This window comes from Phymastichus coffea, unplaced genomic scaffold (genome assembly GCF_024137745.1).
Source record: "Phymastichus coffea isolate CEN01 unplaced genomic scaffold, Cenicafe_Pcof_1.1 PCOF00252, whole genome shotgun sequence".
Lineage (NCBI taxonomy): Eukaryota > Metazoa > Arthropoda > Insecta > Hymenoptera > Eulophidae > Phymastichus > Phymastichus coffea.
The window spans coordinates 23,221-40,238 of NW_026707063.1; the positions used below are offsets into that span (position 1 = coordinate 23,221).

At 34.3% G+C, this 17,018-nt stretch overlaps 3 protein-coding genes across 7 annotated transcripts; 1 reads left to right on the forward strand and 2 right to left on the reverse strand.

Annotated features, from left to right (window-relative positions):
- Nucleotides 1–8: 8 nt before the first annotated feature.
- On the reverse strand, nt 9–5,931 carry LOC131674525 (NPC intracellular cholesterol transporter 1-like). Of its 5 annotated transcripts, none has more exons than XM_058953249.1 (10): nt 5,660–5,931; nt 4,262–4,402; nt 3,864–4,190; nt 3,354–3,801; nt 3,025–3,273; nt 2,644–2,946; nt 1,988–2,552; nt 1,438–1,923; nt 605–945; nt 9–199 (listed from the first exon to the last, which is right to left on the reverse strand). In XM_058953249.1, exons 2-10 carry the CDS (start codon nt 4,357–4,359, stop codon nt 131–133), a joined length of 2,886 nt encoding a protein of 961 aa, XP_058809232.1. In that variant the 5' UTR covers nt 4,360–4,402; nt 5,660–5,931; the 3' UTR covers nt 9–130. The 5 variants fall into 5 exon arrangements, with proteins under 5 accessions (XP_058809232.1, XP_058809229.1, XP_058809231.1 ...); XM_058953246.1 differs by having other exon boundaries at nt 5,655–5,931; XM_058953248.1 differs by lacking the exon at nt 5,660–5,931 and adding an exon at nt 5,014–5,622.
- Nucleotides 5,932–6,447: 516 nt separating this feature from the next.
- On the reverse strand, nt 6,448–14,280 carry LOC131674514 (spatacsin). Its single transcript, XM_058953227.1, has 19 exons — nt 13,530–14,280; nt 13,299–13,459; nt 12,865–13,227; nt 11,999–12,781; nt 11,755–11,927; nt 11,406–11,680; nt 10,927–11,334; nt 10,661–10,852; nt 10,454–10,573; nt 10,213–10,387; nt 9,911–10,134; nt 9,663–9,823; nt 9,278–9,596; nt 9,049–9,211; nt 8,604–8,978; nt 8,379–8,528; nt 8,036–8,292; nt 7,683–7,976; nt 6,448–7,599 (listed from the first exon to the last, which is right to left on the reverse strand). The coding sequence occupies exons 1-19, from the start codon at nt 13,809–13,811 to the stop codon at nt 7,045–7,047; spliced, it is 5,430 nt and encodes a 1,809-aa protein (XP_058809210.1). The 5' UTR covers nt 13,812–14,280; the 3' UTR covers nt 6,448–7,044.
- A 551-nt stretch (nt 14,281–14,831) lies between these two features.
- On the forward strand, nt 14,832–16,955 carry LOC131674516 (syntaxin-16). The gene is made up of 5 exons (XM_058953233.1): nt 14,832–15,083; nt 15,190–15,405; nt 15,503–15,710; nt 15,791–16,056; nt 16,127–16,955. Exons 1-5 carry the CDS (start codon nt 15,003–15,005, stop codon nt 16,331–16,333), a joined length of 978 nt encoding a protein of 325 aa, XP_058809216.1. The 5' UTR covers nt 14,832–15,002; the 3' UTR covers nt 16,334–16,955.
- The last annotated feature ends 63 nt before the right edge of the window (nt 16,956–17,018 follow it).

A 17,018-nucleotide genomic window follows, 5' to 3' on the forward strand; every position in this document is an offset into this window, starting at 1 on the left:
TAAATAACTTGAATGGATTCCATGACGATTTTATTATTTTTGTATAAATGTGTGATCAATAATATGAATGGTGTAACAATTTTTGTATGTTCATTGAACCAAAAATAAATATTGATGAAAATATAAGTGTTTATTCTTTGTTCAGCGGCATCGCCACCGTATCCGTTTCTTGTGTTCCATCTGAAGTCCTGGATTGCACCTGCAAAAAAGATTTCTTTTTTGTTACATTTTTACACATTTCAACATAAAAAAAATTTATTGCTTTCCAAGAGGCTTATCACAATTGATTTCCATTTCGATCGTTCGATAAGCCGAGAAATTGTAGATTTTACAAATTGATTCAAAATTAATATTTTATTTGCTTGGTTTTGTAGTTTCTTTCAACTATATATTTACTTTCAATTTCTCTTTTACAAGCATATATTAATTGCTTAGTAAACATTTGTATTGATAAAGAGTAACACGATAAATGTGATAAAAAGGTCAATTAATTTTCCCTTACTAAGTATTTAATGAAAATATATCAATTTGCTCAACTCAGCAGTGGAACGAATCTTTCGCTATTTTACAGAAAAAATTAAAAATGAAAAACTTGTAAACTCACACTTTTATTCCTAAAGTTAGTCCTAAGGCTTCTTGGTCCAATAGTGCTAAGTACGACAGGTAGCAGCAGCAGTCCATGCCACAAGCCGAACACAATGACGAGGAGAAAGATTTTGAAAAAGGCACGAAAGACGTAAGCCTGTGAGAACGAAAGTAAGGAGAGAGCAAGCAAGGTCGAACCGGCGCCGAACAGCACGGCTGCCCCGATATGTCGCATGGCCTTGAGTGTGCGGATGCTCCTGTCGGTCCGACGATTTGTCCCAGGAACGTCCGCTGCATTAAGAAATCCATGAGCTACGTGCGCTGCGTAATCTACGCTCAAACCCACGGCTAATTCTAAACCTGAAATTTGACATTTATACAGGGTTAGAGAAAGGAAAGAAAGCTATTGTCGCATCATAGTAAAATCAATTAAAATCATTTCGGTTGGAAGTGTGTGTGTGCGTGTGTGTGTGTGACGACCGAATCGATTTGGAAGATTAGACGCGTCATTGCATTTAAACGGCTATTCAATTTATCAGCACATCAATTCACGTGGAATCTAATTCCAGTCAACATGGCAACTGTTCGCCTATGTACCTTTTGTTTCGTGCTAATGCCAGCAGCGAACAGCGGAGACAATGAAAATTAATTGGGCATAATTTAGAACACGCCTAACGCGGCGTTGCGGGATTAAGTATCGCTATTCCAGAGCAATGACACACATTCGTAATGACCCCCTTCACATCCATAACATTCAGACGTCAGAGCGTGCTAATGACTTGGTCGATTATCGCGCGCTCGCGTCGACTGTCGCCCCTGCTTTAAAGCAAAACTAATTGAAAGTTCACTCACCTATACAAGAAACAATGTCGATTGTGAGGCCCCAGTAGTACATGAATCCACAAACGTCTAACAGCGTCAATAATACGCAGAGCAAAATCCACAAGCACGTCTGCGGCTCGGCAATCAAAAATGCAGTCATACCCATAACGCATATAAGCGCGAGTATGAGATTCCTGAGAACTTCTTGTGAGATCACCTTGTCAGTCACCCACGTGGCAAATACTTCGCTCCAAACTGTGGCGAATCCATTAAAATTCGCTTCGGCGACCATCTGTTTCGCACCGTCCATCCCTGGTATCCACTCGTACGGAGAATAAAACTTACTGAATGTAAAGTCGATGCTTGCCATTACGATTGGAGGTGCGATTTTCCCGCAAGTTAGAGTATTGTTTTCAAAGCGGAAATTTCGCTGGTACTTGCCACCTATACGACTGTACAAGAATTTCGAGAGGTAAATGCGAAAATCAGTTTCGCTGAGGGTTTTGTTTTCCGCATCTGCAATAAAAATAATGTTTTATAATGATTTTCAAAATTTATAGAGACATAATGGCAAATTTACCGATATTAAAATTTGCATCTACGAATTGTATAAAATCTACAGGCCAATTCTTCACACTCTCCGTGAACGACGCTCTTTCTAACGTTCGGCTGAGATTTAAAATCTTCGGGAACTCCGGTACAAAGTCTATTTTGCTCATAAACACAGTAGCCTCGAAGCCAATTTTGGGAAATTCCTTTTCCTTGACAATCAAAAATTCGCTGAGATACGATTCTCTAGGCAGAAACCAAATAGGATCGAACCATTGTTCTAACTGATAGGAACCAAGGCCTCCGAAGGTGGCGAACGCCGTCGTAATAATAATTACAGCCATTTTTCCAGGTAGCGTTAATACAACATTCGTGTAAAGCTTATCGATCAGCCTCCAGGAAATATTATGCTCTGCATCGGTGATGGTATGCACATAATTCTCGTGCTTAATACATGGGAGAACGCCATTGCGCTTTTCTTCGACGCGCCTGCAGTCTAGCGTGAAAAAGGCTACGAAGAACGTCACTTGCAGAACAAAAGTTACAAACACACCCACCGCTGCGTATATACAAAACGAGTGCAGGGACGGCAAAATCTGAAATATTGATGAATATTATACACACGGCTGTTTGTTTATTGAAATTTCACTCACTCTTTCTTTCTTAGAAATTATATTTTTTACTGACCGTAGAGGCACCAATAACAAAGGCAACGACATCAGTGAGTGACGTGACAGATATCGCGGCTCCTGCATGACTTAATGCCAATGCCACTCGCTCGACTAACGGCCGGTTGCGATTTTTTTCATGAGACGATATCTCTTCCCATGCTGCCATCATAACAAAGGTATCGTCCACGCCCAGACCCATTAGCATGAATGGCAGTGAGGTGTGTACTGGGCCGTAGGGCACGTTAAACAGAGAACACAAACCTATGGCTACTGCGAAAGCACCGCCTATGCAAAATAAAGCTACGCTTGTTAACCAAAACTGAAAAAAAAAGAAAGAAAATTTAAGACACGTGTGAGTAATTTATAAACTATTTATGATTACGGCGATTGAGCTTACTCGCCATTCGATCCAATTGAATCTTGAAAGTATGACTTGTACATAAACTGACATTATTATAATGCCAACGACGAGCTTCTCGACGTCGTGGAAAATACTGGCTTGGGTAATATCACCGAAACTCCGTCCTGCTTCGAAATATAACGAATAGGTTTTGTTCGTTCTGGCTTTCCACCTTACCAAATCTCTAGAAGACTTTTCGAGCTCTTCTAGATATACCGCTTCCCAGTCGACCACTTCCTTGGTCGACTACACGACAATTCTTTCATGAATACTTTATACGTGTAAACGTTTCAAGATAATCAGTTAACGCGTGCGACGCAACTTACCCAATCTGCAGTACCAGCATCATTACCCATTTCATCCATATTAGCCTCGGTAAAATTAATATGGACCATCCATTGTGTTTTAACAACTTTTGCACTTACAATTCTACCTTTATCATCAGTAACAACACCTCCTAATAATTGACTAAAATTCATTGGATGCCCCAGTGTAGGGCTAATATGTACAGAATTAAATTTCTCTATGATTTGTTCTTTAGTTTGGGATTTAATAAGTGTAGAATTAAATTCCCAAATGTCCAGAATATTGTATAACAAGCAGCCTTGAGGAAGGCTATTTATGACACGACAATACATATCAGTTGGCAAGTGGACCCCTGGGTCATACCCTGTTTTATTAATCATCACTGTGGGTTCTTCGTCAAAAAAATCATCATTGTCCATTTCTCTTTTTCTTTTTGTAGATTCTATGAGACCAGCTATTATAGGAACCCTAACAAAACACATTAAATTTGATGAATATCACACTACATGTTTTGTAAATAAAATACTCACTTGAAACAAACATCTGTCCAAGTCACTATGGGTTCTTTGTAAGTTTGTGCATTAAATATTCTTAAAGTAATTTCATTAAGTCGATAAAGAGCATCAGGTTCAAAAATATCATCTGCAGCAAAAATCATGCTTTCTATTTTTTGTCCCTCCTTGAAAGTTGAAGTCAACCACTCTGTATCTCTTACAAAATCGGAATCTGGTGGGACCCATAGTTTTAAGGGGTTTTTTTCTTGTCTGAACTTTAGCAAACCACCAAGACACAGAAGTATAACTATTGAGCAACCTATCATCCATCGTATAGGCTGTCTAGCAATCTGAAGTCCAAGTCTGTGGTAAAGTGGCAAGGTTTGAACTTAAGCAATTCATGAAGAATTTAGCAAGAAACTTTTTAAGCTTACATGTAAAAAAATCGCTCAACAAAGTGAGATATCACTTGTGGTATTCTATACAGTGCCTCTTGAGGAGACTTTCTGTAATCATTCTCCTCAACTTCCATGAATTTTAATATAAATAAATCTTGGAAAATTTAATATGCATTTCTATAAATTCAAAATAAATAAATTATTTTATTTACTCACTTTCAAAGATTTTAGAAAAAAAAAAATTATAATTAAAGAAAAAAAGTAAAAGTGAAATTTGAAGTAAACAAAAATTAGGTACAAAAATGCACCTTTATAATGCGAATATAAGCGAGCAAGTTCGAGGAGAGTTTATGAGTAAAGCATGACAAAAGGGTCAATCGACTTTTTTAATCATCAGAAGTTGATAAGATAATTGTCGCGCATTGTCGCACGGGCAATAAAACTGGAGACAGTAGGACAAGCATTGATCGCATTCTTTGCTCAATTCTCAACCATATATACACAGACTGTACTACTTGCACTTGTAAACAAAAATAGAAGCACTTTCCCTATTTATAAAAAATAAATTCAAACAAACCAATTTAGTCACTATGAGTCAAGCATAATATTAAACGAAGAGATTCAACAGCTGCAAACACGAATATCTCGATAAAGAAAAGAAATAAGTACGAATTGGTGAAACATAAGTGATAACGATGACAACCAGTTTAACAACAATATGACACTACGTAAGAAACAAAATAACAAAATGAAAGAGAAGTCAAAGCCGGTCAGTAGATGACACTCACACGCGACTGACGAGCGACAGGCGGTACACATCTACTGCTTGGCGCGCCAAACTTTTTAAACGCGAAAATTGTTTCTCTAGAGAGCTTTACTACTATTTTCTTCCGACGAGGTTTTAGAAATGGCTGCTTGTCGGCCTATCCTCACGTCGACTCATCGGCCACGCACAGATAACTTTTTTATCGATTCGACGGTCGGTAAACCGTTGTAAAATCTAAACGCGCAAATTGAGTACGTATTTTTTTTTAGTGAAACACTTGAATCGTATTTAAGAGAATCGCGCAGTTTTACAGTTCATTAAAAAAAAGTCTCGTTAATATATCTAATTGTTGAAAAAAAAACGAGAAAAAACGCTGCATTTACTTTCTAAGTCAATCGAGCAACAATTATGCTGGTTATTAAAAAAGACAAATAACTTTTCGTAAATTGAATGGCAGCTATATTAAAATTATCGCAAACTTTATGGTAAAGCAAAAGCTTGAAATCGAATCTTTGTTTGGAATTTGCAGCATCGAACTACCACTTCAAATGAACCGATTCATCGGTTTTTTAGTCAATTTCGCAAACTTCGGAAATGTTACAGATAAACGAAAAACCGCTAAAGTGCGTCAGCAGCAGGCGGAGTTCAATGCTGCACACGTACCTAACTTTTAACGCTGTAGTGTGGCTCAGCAGCAGTACTTCAAGTGATAGCAGCAATGCTTGCCTTATTCCATTAAAAGCATCAGTCACGCGGACTTCGTTTCAGCTTTATCTTGCAACAACGATTAATTATCCCTGATCGATGACTTGTCGAATAAAGAATCGATTCGACGATTAAACTATTCGGTCGATAATAAAACTATGAATATCGCGAAAGGTAATTATACTCGATAGCCAGCCGCGGTAAAATAAGATTCGCAAATGTCTTGCCCCGTGCAAAGTCGCCAGCGAACTGTTCTCCGTGAAAAAGAAAAAATTTATATGAATAACGCTCCATCGAGAGCATTAGGTAATCGTCTATCGCGCATGTAATTTTCGTGCACGTTATAGCATTTATGCGCATCCATTATTATTCAGTTTTATATAGTATATACTCTGCTACAGCCTGTAATGATTCGTGTATAGTTTTCATCAGAGATGAGTAAGATTGGCGCGACTTCTCTTGAAATTCCAGCTGGAATGCTCTGCGATCTGTCAATATTACCTGACGTACTTCATTAATTGAAAACTTTATTAATAAGCTTCAAGATTATATCGACAACCATTGGTTTACAAATCAATGCATCTTGAAGCCAATTGAATGACTTGCACGAAAACTGAATTAATGACTGGCATGTAGAATCCCGGAAGAGCACATAATGCGTGGAAATGATTGTTTTTTAAGCAGACAAAGTTTGGTTCGATGACAAATACAAAACGATAGATTATTCAAAAAATAGGATATATTTCTCATTTCATATTTACACAACAGTTTTATCATTAAGTAGTACGATAAACATTCATAAGAAAAATACTGTTGTTTCTCACCTTTCTTCGCAGTATAAAAAGTGCATTCTAAATATTCATCAATTTTCACAAATCACGGAATTATATATCAATTACACGGTCATCTTCATTCATCTGAGTATTTCGTTATTTATATGTTCGAATCGAAACCAAAGTTACAATCAAAATTTTTCATATTTAATGGTTTCTTTCAAACAATTTTTTAATCTTATAGAGATAACAATTGTATATTTATTAAATTAATTACGTTATTGTATGTTTTAATTTTTATAATAAGCAAACTTTAGAAAAATTATCACATATAATTATGCAAATTAGTGTGCGTTTACAAACCGTGGTATTGAGTAACGAAATAATTGATTTACCAATAAATCGAGACTAATGTATTAATCTAATTCATCGTATAAATAATAATAATAATAATAATAAAAATATAAATGAATTATCAAATCTACATAAACTATATCACGTTATTAAAATTTCGTACAAAAAATAAAATATACAATAAAAAAACTACTCATCATCTCTAAGCAAAATTACGAATTTCATCCTTTGGCAAGAAAACTCTCGCCCACAAATTCAGACGTGACGTATCTCTTTCGGAAAACGGTATCCTTTAAATATGCTCCTATAGCCGGATCGTTTAACATCTCTTCGATAATGTTTCGGAAACCCAATTGACTTGCCAACACGTATTTACATTCGTTATCGTTGAGTTTGGCAACGAGGAATTGCATATTCTCGGTCATATTTCTGTTGATATTCTTCTCAAGCTTGTATCTTTTCGCACAGTCGATTGCCACCGAAGCTGTAAGACGTTTAGATGTTATAAAATCTTTCAAATATTTTGCTTCGCCTTTGAGTAAGCAGTGCGAGTAGATCGCACTTGCCCAATCGACATGATGATCGTAAGCTCGAGCTAAAATCAGAGCTTGTGAAAAGCTTAGATGGCGACAGATGGCTTTATTGATTTCGTCGCTGTTCAGGTTCAAAATACTCGGAAATTGCTGGTTCTGAGAAGCAGAGGTAAGCAAGGAGATTTGGAGGGCAACGAGTTGCGCTTGATGAGAACAACGATTTGCTAAATTCAGTTTATTATCCTGTACGCGTTTCAAACAATTATTATAATTAATTTTTCTTTATATATTATATTTACTAGAATTACAGGACAAATAAATTATACCTGCAAGAAATATTGTGTTGCATGAGTGAGATTCGCGATTACTAATTGTAACCTTTTCTCCGTCGATTCGTTCCTCGTAAGCTTTATTTCGGCTTGAGGGTTGGATAGATTTTTGATGCATTCTTTTTTTGCCTCGATTATAAGCTCGTTTATAACTTCTTTAGCCTCGTTCTCCCACACGAGAGCAATTTCATAGTACAATTGAAAATGCAAAGCTACGATGTTGAACAAGTCCTTGTTCTCTGAACAATGTCGTTTGAGAAAGTCTAAAAGAGCCATTCTTAATCCAGGAACCTATGGCAAAAATGATCATGTAATATTAAATATAAACAATTTAAATAAAAACCATTTACCTTATCCAATCCTTTACCAAGTAAAAACTCAAATTGATCGTGCTCTTTCAATATTTGAAAAATATAATTCATTTCTGTAAAACGACCAACTCCAGTAACTAAACGGACCAACAAACTCCAGTGTTTTAAATTTTGCAGAGAATTCGCTAATTGCTGGCATTTTCGAAGAACGGAAGCTATTCCTTCCATGTTACAGGAAGCCGTGAAGCAGTCGTGCGATCTAATTAAAAGCTCGACAATGATTTTCAATGTAACGACTGAAATGATAAATATTTGGTTAGGTATATCTTTATGAAGATTGAGCTGAGAGAGCCACTCTTAAGACTCATAGCGTGATACTTACGATTTCGTTTCTCTCCATAGGAATGTCCAAGTAATTTGTGAGCCATATCTAATAGTTTTAATCCTAAAAGAGACGTATCTTTGCAAAGTTCTATCACAGACTGTAAATGCATATTATAATTGCCAGCAGCTGTTGGTTCATTCAGACCATCTGAAAGATAATTTAAAAAGTGACGATACAAAAAAATAGAAAAGTACAATCATCATTAAAACTTTTTATAGTTACCTTCAATCACTTGCGTAATGTGAGCAACAATTTCTTCTGCCAAAAAGTGGGCTATCCTCTGATTTGTAATCTGATACGCGGTAATGATATCTCGAGCAATTTCCAATTTCCTATCATTTGGACTACTAATTACCTCTTGCAACAGCTGTACGGGCTTACTGAGAGTTAGAAGAGCTTGATAAGTCTTGCCTAACTGGACCGCAAGTCTGTAGCACAACAGCACTCTGACACCAATATCGATACCGTGTTCGAGATTCTCGATTAGAGTTGTTAGAAGTGACAAGCGGTCCCATTGTTCTTGTTGCTCGAGGATCATCGTCGCGTTTTCCGCTTCAGAAGTATTACTCGAATTTATGCTTAGAGGAGACAAATTGACTGAAAATGGTATTCGGTGAGTAGATAAATTTAAATTTATGTCAAAGTATTTGAGAACTTGATTACTTACGTGATGACGACGATGGTAAATGCTGCACTCCTTTACTACGCAAAGTGTTGTTTCTCTGCCTCGGTTTCAATTCGGAAACTAAAATTCTCTGTTGAGTGCTTAGCTGATATGGTGAAATCTCACCCTCAGCTAGACTTAAGCACAGCATCAAGATTTGAAGTTCCTGAAATCGAACGTAGTAGTCAATCACTTCATTCCATGCTTTTTTGTTTGAAAAAAATGTACTTACTTTATTTCTATAATTAAAAATCGCACATATCCTAAGTGCAGTATCTAACCTGCCAGCATCTAATAAACGGCCAATCAAAACTTCTACGGCTACCTTCTCATCAGGCTCTTCAAGAGAGCAAATAACTTGCAATCCACTAATGCTGGACAAAAGTTCAGTCTTTAATTTTTTATAAACACTGTCTTGAGACTTAATTTCAATGTTCTTAGGACCGGCTAAGATGCATGATTTCCACATTGCCATTTCAACTTTATCACATAATTGACGTTCTCTCGAGTGTTGTTCAAGAATCTCTAAAGCCAGCTTTAAAATTTCGTACCTAAAATGAAAAAGTTTATGAGCAACGTTGTTTCCAAGAGATTTTGTAAAAGAACACTCTGTTTACCGGTCTTTAAATGACTTGACTTTTTCCGCATGCTCTACAAAAAATTCAGCAGCTTTTTCGTAACAAACTTCGTTTTTCTTGAAATCGGAAGCGCAGCGACTCCAAAAACGACAGTCGACCATACCGTCTTTATCGGCATTTCGTTTAAATTCGCTTCGGTACTACAGAATGTAAAAACAATGGGATTTCATAATACAAATTAGAATTTAGCTACACTCAACTAAGTTTATATCATATTCTATACTAACTTGAGCAAGAATAACTTTCGAAGCTTTGAGATTGGCAACTTTTGAAAGACAAAGAGCATTAGTATAATCCTCCAAATTGATCAGTTCATTGACACACTTTTCGATTTCTGCCTCAGATTCATGTATTTTTACAGTTGTGTCAAAACAGAAATAATTCAAATTCACCGGCGTTTTAGAGAGTATTTTTATATATTCGAGTAAAGCTTCAAAATTAGGAGTATCGACTAAAAAAAAATTTTTAACCAGCAATGAATAAATATTATAGTAAATTATTCGTCAAACCTATTTGAATATAAATGTACCTATTAATTTTTTGTGAAAATCAGATTTGATTAAAACTTCGAGTAACTTAATTCGCGCGCTGGTACTGTTTAATGCATTTCCAAGAACTACTATAATGCATTTTACAACTACTGTCTGTATCCAATAAACGTTCTCCAAATATGTCGCATCACTGCATTCCCAATTGATTAGTTTCTATAAAATATAATATTTATTGAATACAAATTCTGTTAGTTTACTAACTAGACTAACATCACTTACATTGCATTTATAGTTTGAACAAACAGTTATGAAATCAGTTAAATGTTGTTGACAATCGTTGAAATTGCCACAGTCTATGTATTGCACAAGAAACTCAACAAACAACTTAAGAGGATTTTCCTGTAAAAAATAAAACGATAATATTATATTTATGACTTTATTTCATGTTATGCTTTATATCCATTTCTAGTAAAAAGATTTTGTTACGGGTATAAATATTTGCATTCCCTGATAAAGAGTATTAACGAATCCGTTCGAAACCATATGATGAAACAAATTTAAAACAGTGCTCGCAGTCCAAATTTGACTTTCTAAGTATTTTTCGTAGTCTTTTACAAAACGCGCATTTTCCACTGTAATTACTAGCCACGAGTAGCAGTAAGAAGATGTCGAGGACGGCTGGAAATGCAAATCAATACAAAGTTAAACACCTTTATCGATTCCGTAATATGAATAATGAATGTGTCAATTACCTCATAGCAAGTAGCTAAAACAGTGAGAATTGGAGATTTAAAAATTCGAGATGCTTTGAGTAAACTACCGGGAGGATCTTGGCTCTGATGGCATTTCAAAATAATCAACCATAAATCATCGACGAACATGGAAGTGTCGAATATGGCACTCATACTCTCGGTAGTATCGGTGTGCTTGGGAACCGGTTCTACTTTATTTGAGATTTCTACTTGAATTGGCTGGTTTACATCTAATTTGAGTTCTAAATCGCGGCTTGATGTTCGTCGATATTTTTCTTTGTTTCTTTCACTATTCGGCTTTTTATTTTCAATAAAAGAACTATGTCTTAAAATATGAGGATTATTCAGTGATAAGAGTAAATGCTCTTTTAAACTGGGACTGCTAAAGTGTTGCACACATTCTGTAATCTACCGACAATAAAAGTAATAAATTTTATTTCGTTATGATGAAATTTTTTATGAAAAATAGAATAAAATACCTGATTGACCGGATAAGAAAAAATATGGCCCACTAAAGCAAACTCAAACCAAGCATCGTTAGTTGCCAAAAATTTGAGCAATGAAATAGGTAGCATTGTATTATGCGTTCGCGCGAATTTCACAATAATATCCCAGGCACAAATAGCTTGAATGAACTCTTCGTTATCGTCGATCATTTTGGCAGTTAAGCGCCGATGAAAGCTTCTTTCAAGATAATTTAATACCATTTTCAGCTCTTGTTGGTTGTTAAAAATGATCGACTCCAACGAACTTTCTAAAACAAAAATAAAGCATTTCCATTGCAGCCATTAAGTTACTATACAAGTGGCGAAAATGTATGGTTGTTACCTATCGAAACATTTAGTTCTTGACGAATGATTCGAGCTGCAGTTATATGAAGTCTTAGACCTTCAGAACTTACGCCAACAATTTCCAAAAATGAAATGCAACCACTAACGATCTCTGAATTCTTCGAATGGCGTAATGCGAAAACGTGCGCACAAAGTGAAGCTTGAGATTTCCTGTGATAACGTTTATTATTAACTTCAATCACTTTTAAACTAATTAAGAGAAGTATGGCGTTGGAACTTACGCTTTTGATGAAATACCATCAGCTATTTTTTCTTGCTCGAATCTAAGAATATTCGCTGCCATGTTTGGTCGTGCTTCTTTCAAATAATTAATATAACTTAATTTTTCTTTATGACCGTACTTTTTCACCAGATCGTCGTTTAAAAAACTCGGGATTATTTCATTTTTTATTCTCCACTTGAAAAAGCTTGTGGAATTGAACTTTTGATAACCATCCAACAGTTCATACATCGAGATATGGTTTTTTGGCATTTTAGAATCAATTTCGTTTTTCAATAATGGTAAATGAAATATCACAGTCTCGAGAATATCCTTTGTCAAGCTTAGCGTATTTGTTTTTAATTCAGAATCAACAATAAACATTTCTCTCAGTGTTACTTGATTGGAAGATTGCTTGCAAGTTGAGTAATGAAGAAATATTAATGTAAAACTAATGATAAAACTATGCTTCAAAAACTGATTGATATCACTTGATAAATAATGTATAGTTTCCACGATTCCACGTTCTAGACTCTCTTTGTAATTACTTTTGGCATTGCATAGATCTTTTATAGAATCAAAGAGCTTTTTAGTTCTCTCATCTAGTTGATGAATATTACTACTCTCTTGATAATTTCTTGAAAAACCCAAAGTATCAAGCTTTGCAAAGAAACTGTTTTTATCAATATTGCAAAACTCTTTAGACAAAATTTGTTGAAAGTTAGATGCAGTTATGCAATCCCCAAAAAGTCTAGCTAAGATTAATTTCATGTCTGATGACTCTTTAGTTGTGAATATGCCATATCTATAAGAAAGTAATCAAGTTTTATTAGCTTCTTTCATTTTATTCAGCATAAAGCATTTCATTTAAAAGTATTATAATTATACCTGCTCAAATAATTAAGAATCAGATTTTTGACAAGCAACATTCCATTTGACATGTCTATAGATGAAATCATGCTATCTGTAATCTTCAAATTTGCTAACAATAATTGAATATCACTTCTGTGCTCACTAATATTGATTGTTAGATTATCTGAGTTATTGAAATTTTTATCAATCCAAAATTTTATCAACTCAATTTGGTTATTTGCTAATAAGTAGTCCCAAACTACTTCACTTTTCAGATAAGCAACAATGTTTGGTTCATAGTGATAAAAATAAAGCTCAGTGTAGAGCGCATCTTTAATACTTTGTGGTAAGTTTATTATCTCTTCAAGGCACTTGTGTGAAATTAAATTACTCTGAAGGCTACAACAATAAGATATATTAAATATGAATAACATCAGCTTCAATGTAAAATAAAAACAACATTCATATACTTGAATTTTTCTTCATAGGTAACAAATAAATTGACAATGTCCCATGCCTCTTTTTCCTCCACATTAAAGCATGATTCTACATGTTTTGCTAAATAGCTTCTTAATTCTGGCTCTTTACATTTCAAGCAAATGGCATGGATATAGTCCATGGGAATTTTCCCCTAAAATAAATTTTAATTAAGATCTAATAATATTAATAGAGTTATAAATATGCATGATTTAAAAACTTACTATATTGTTTAAGATATGAGATGCCCTGTGAATTTGTTTCTTTCTGAGCAGAGCATTTACCCATATCTCAACCTCGTTAGAAAAATAAGCTTTGGCCTCTTGCAGAGAACAGTTTCTACGAGTTTTTAAAAACTTGCAAGCCAGTTCTATGTGTGTGCCTTTGGCAGAGGCCTCCCGTACGATCTCTCTGTCTCCAAGACCAGTCCATCCTGACCAAATACCAGCCAGTTGACCAGTCAAACACTCAATAGGAATTCCACCCACACTCTCTGTATTTGCCATGCTTGTAGAATCTCATCTGTGTCCGTACTAATATTGACTGGTACAGACAGCTTTGTTTCAGAGACACATTATGACTCACAATTAAAACACAATCTACCGCCGATAGTTAACACTCTCTATATACTCTGAGTCAATGTACTTGCCAGAGCATAGCTGACCCAATTTGACGATGACGGAGTGCCTAACGATATGAAAACTTTATTTATTCACTGTTTGAGGAAACGAGAGAAATAAGGTACAGCAAAAAAAGGAGACACCAAGATTACAGCTAATTAGCAGAAACTGAAATGTTTTGCACTCTTAGATAAGATAAACACTCACAACTCTGGTCCAGGTTTGTTTACACTTTTCGATAGTCACAAGTTCGTCGCTTGTCACTTAGTCCTTTGTTATGTATTTCGCGAGTTTTTAAATTTTTAAACAAAAAGAAAACAAGCGATCCTAACCCCTGGCGTGCGCAGTAATCAGCTGTTTGTCATCTGATTTGGCGATCTGAAGATAATATTACACCACTGACTACGGTTTGCTTTGTGGATGTGAGAGCGCCTACTGCTTCTTAAACACTGAGCGACGGCATTGCGATTCGTGGTAAAACTAGAAACTGAAAGTAAAACAACAAGAATGTAAAATAAGGCGATAAGAGACACGTCATGTGTTTTACTTTTGCAATGTTTTCAATTTCAATTTATTTAGTAGTGTAACGATTAAAGACATTTTACATTTTACATTTCATTAAATTGGAAAAGGTTAGTATTGCAGACTTCATTAAGATGGACTAATTTGAAGGATGAGAATTTCGGACATGTATTGTTATTTTATCAGCAAATATTATAAGTTATAAAAATTTTTGTTAAATATTATTTTCTATATTTAAACAATAACTTGTTTGTCACGTTCTCAACAAAATAAATATAATTTTATAGAGTACATCTAGTAATTAATTCAAATATTTAAGCTTTGTCCATCTAGGGACTCTGATTGCGATTGTGACTAGAATCAGCTGTCACCGTTCATCCCGTTTTTGTCGAAGTATATCCTTTTTTATTATTTGCCAGATTGCCAGACAAGATGCGGACAAGGCTATGTTATTTATATTAAGGAAAAACGTTACGACCACTTGGAACACTTGGATTTTAATTAAATTTAATTTATATCGTAGAGATTAATAAGTACAAGCTACAAATTTAGAAAATGGCAACGCGAAACCTGACAGAAGCATTTACTATTATGCGAAATAATGCCTTACAAACAAAAAATATATATGCAGAACAGGTACAGTGAATCAATATTGCTTTTGTATTCATATGAAAATAGCTGTCTATTTGTTCAAAGTTATACTTCCATGTTACTCATCATATTAAATTATGTATTTTGGCAGATTATGTCAGATAGGATGGCCCTTGTTGGTTCGGAAAATATGGGTGATGGAGTAGAACTGAGGGGTATTAATGTTGGAAGTACAGCACCTCCGCCTTGGGTTGATGCCTTGGAAGAAACTCAATATATTCTAAGCCGTTTAAAGACTAAAGTAGATAGTTTAGTAGAAATACAGTCTAAACAACTAACTAGGCCTACTCTAGATGAAAATTCTCAAGTAAATAAAACTTTTGGCATTCCATAAAGTTATTAAAGAATAGTAGCTATAAAAATGTGATGTACTGCATATATTTATCTGTTTATTATTATTTTAGGAAGAACGCCAAATGGAACAATTAACCCGTGAGATTGGTAAAGCATTTTCAAGTGGATTTAGACAAGTACAAATAATTAAATCTGCTGCCAAACATGAAGTTAAACATGCAGAAAGGAAGCTTGCAAGCAATGTAGTTATGGCTCTTTCTGCGGCCTTGCAAAACTTAGGACTGCGTTATCGTACAGCACAACAAGACTACTTACAAAGTAAATATTTTACTTTTTCTATTATCACTAGCATCATTTGTAGTAACATTGTAATTATTTTAACTTTCTGTAAACTGTAGAAATTAATTCAAGAGAAGAGAGGAACAGGCTGTTTTTTGATGATGAACTATTTAACTTAACAAATAATAAATCATCATCATCAGATTACTGGTTAAATGAATCTATAAGTAATGAGTCTTCTAGTTTATGGCAAAGTCATCAAAGACAAGACTCTGTTCTTCTTCAATTGGAAGATGTTGGACAAGATGTACGAATAGCAGTTGAGAGAGAGAAGGAAGTAGAACATATTGTTAAAAATATAACGGAGCTTCATGATGTATTTAAAGTGAGTTGATAAAAAAGTTGATGCATAAAAAAGGAATATATTTTTCTCAATACAAGAATTTAATTTTCAGGAGCTTTCAGTAATGGTGTCAGATCAAGGAACTATTTTGGATAGGATTGATTATAATATAGAACAATCACAAGTTCAAGTACACGAAGGGTGTCAACAACTAAAACAAGCAGAAACATATAAAAGAAAAAGTCGTAAATTATATTGCATTTTAATACTAGTGGGGTCTATAATTTCCTTTATTTTCTTGTATGCTTTATTTAGTTAGTCATAACTTTTTATTACTGTTTTTAAAAATTCTGTAAATTATGTGTACGATTTTATTAGTCATTCTTTATAAAAAATGAGATAAACAAATTTTGCAATGCGTTATAGGATTAACTAACAGTATTATACAATCAATTTACAGAAAACTCGGTAAAAGTTTGAAAAACTTAAACAGAGATTTAATTTTGAGGCTGACTTATAAATGTTCATTGTGAACTATTTAAAATTAAAACACGATAGACATATTATTCATGTTAAATGTATATTTCGCTTGGAATCGCTAGTTCAAACGATTTAATTTTTCTTGCTAGAGTTTTTATGTCAATGTTGGTTGTATAATTGCGTAGCTAATTTCATAATAGCTTTTACGCAAACTCGTGATAATATTTTATTTTTAAGAAATGAACATATATAGATATGACATACTGTAGACTGATCTTTTACTTAAATGCTTTATGTCTTTCTTTAATTATTTTAAATTTTACATTCTTATTTTTATTTTTATTCCGGAAGTTTGTAATGATTGTTGTTGTTCTTTGCCTATTTCACTGATAATTCCACTTGAAATTCATAATTATATTCTGATAAATGGATTTTAAAGCGTAAAAGTATTAAATGTACAATATTTCGTGTACAAATGTAAAACATTATATAAAATTGATTGTAATTAAAAATATCTTTCAATA

What these genes read in the sequence shown, in the direction of transcription:
- LOC131674516 (XM_058953233.1), top strand. Translation starts at nt 15,003, where the DNA reads ATGGCAACGCGAAACCTGACAGAAGCATTTACTATTATGCGAAATAAT. An exon ending in AAAATATATATGCAGAACAG is followed by an intron (nt 15,084 to 15,189) that starts GTACAGTGAATC and finishes GTATTTTGGCAG; the next exon opens with ATTATGTCAGATAGGATGGC. An exon ending in CTCTAGATGAAAATTCTCAA is followed by an intron (nt 15,406 to 15,502) that starts GTAAATAAAACT and finishes TTATTATTTTAG; the next exon opens with GAAGAACGCCAAATGGAACA.
- LOC131674525 (XM_058953249.1), bottom strand. Translation starts at nt 4,359, where the DNA reads ATGGAAGTTGAGGAGAATGATTACAGAAAGTCTCCTCAAGAGGCACTG. An exon ending in TGGACAGATGTTTGTTTCAA is followed by an intron (nt 3,802 to 3,863) that starts GTGAGTATTTTA and finishes GTGTTTTGTTAG; the next exon opens with GGTTCCTATAATAGCTGGTC. An exon ending in AGATGCAAATTTTAATATCG is followed by an intron (nt 1,924 to 1,987) that starts GTAAATTTGCCA and finishes TTTTTATTGCAG; the next exon opens with ATGCGGAAAACAAAACCCTC.
- LOC131674514 (XM_058953227.1), bottom strand. Translation starts at nt 13,811, where the DNA reads ATGGCAAATACAGAGAGTGTGGGTGGAATTCCTATTGAGTGTTTGACT. An exon ending in GTCAAGTCATTTAAAGACCG is followed by an intron (nt 9,597 to 9,662) that starts GTAAACAGAGTG and finishes TTTTCATTTTAG; the next exon opens with GTACGAAATTTTAAAGCTGG. An exon ending in CAACACAATATTTCTTGCAG is followed by an intron (nt 7,600 to 7,682) that starts GTATAATTTATT and finishes AAACGCGTACAG; the next exon opens with GATAATAAACTGAATTTAGC.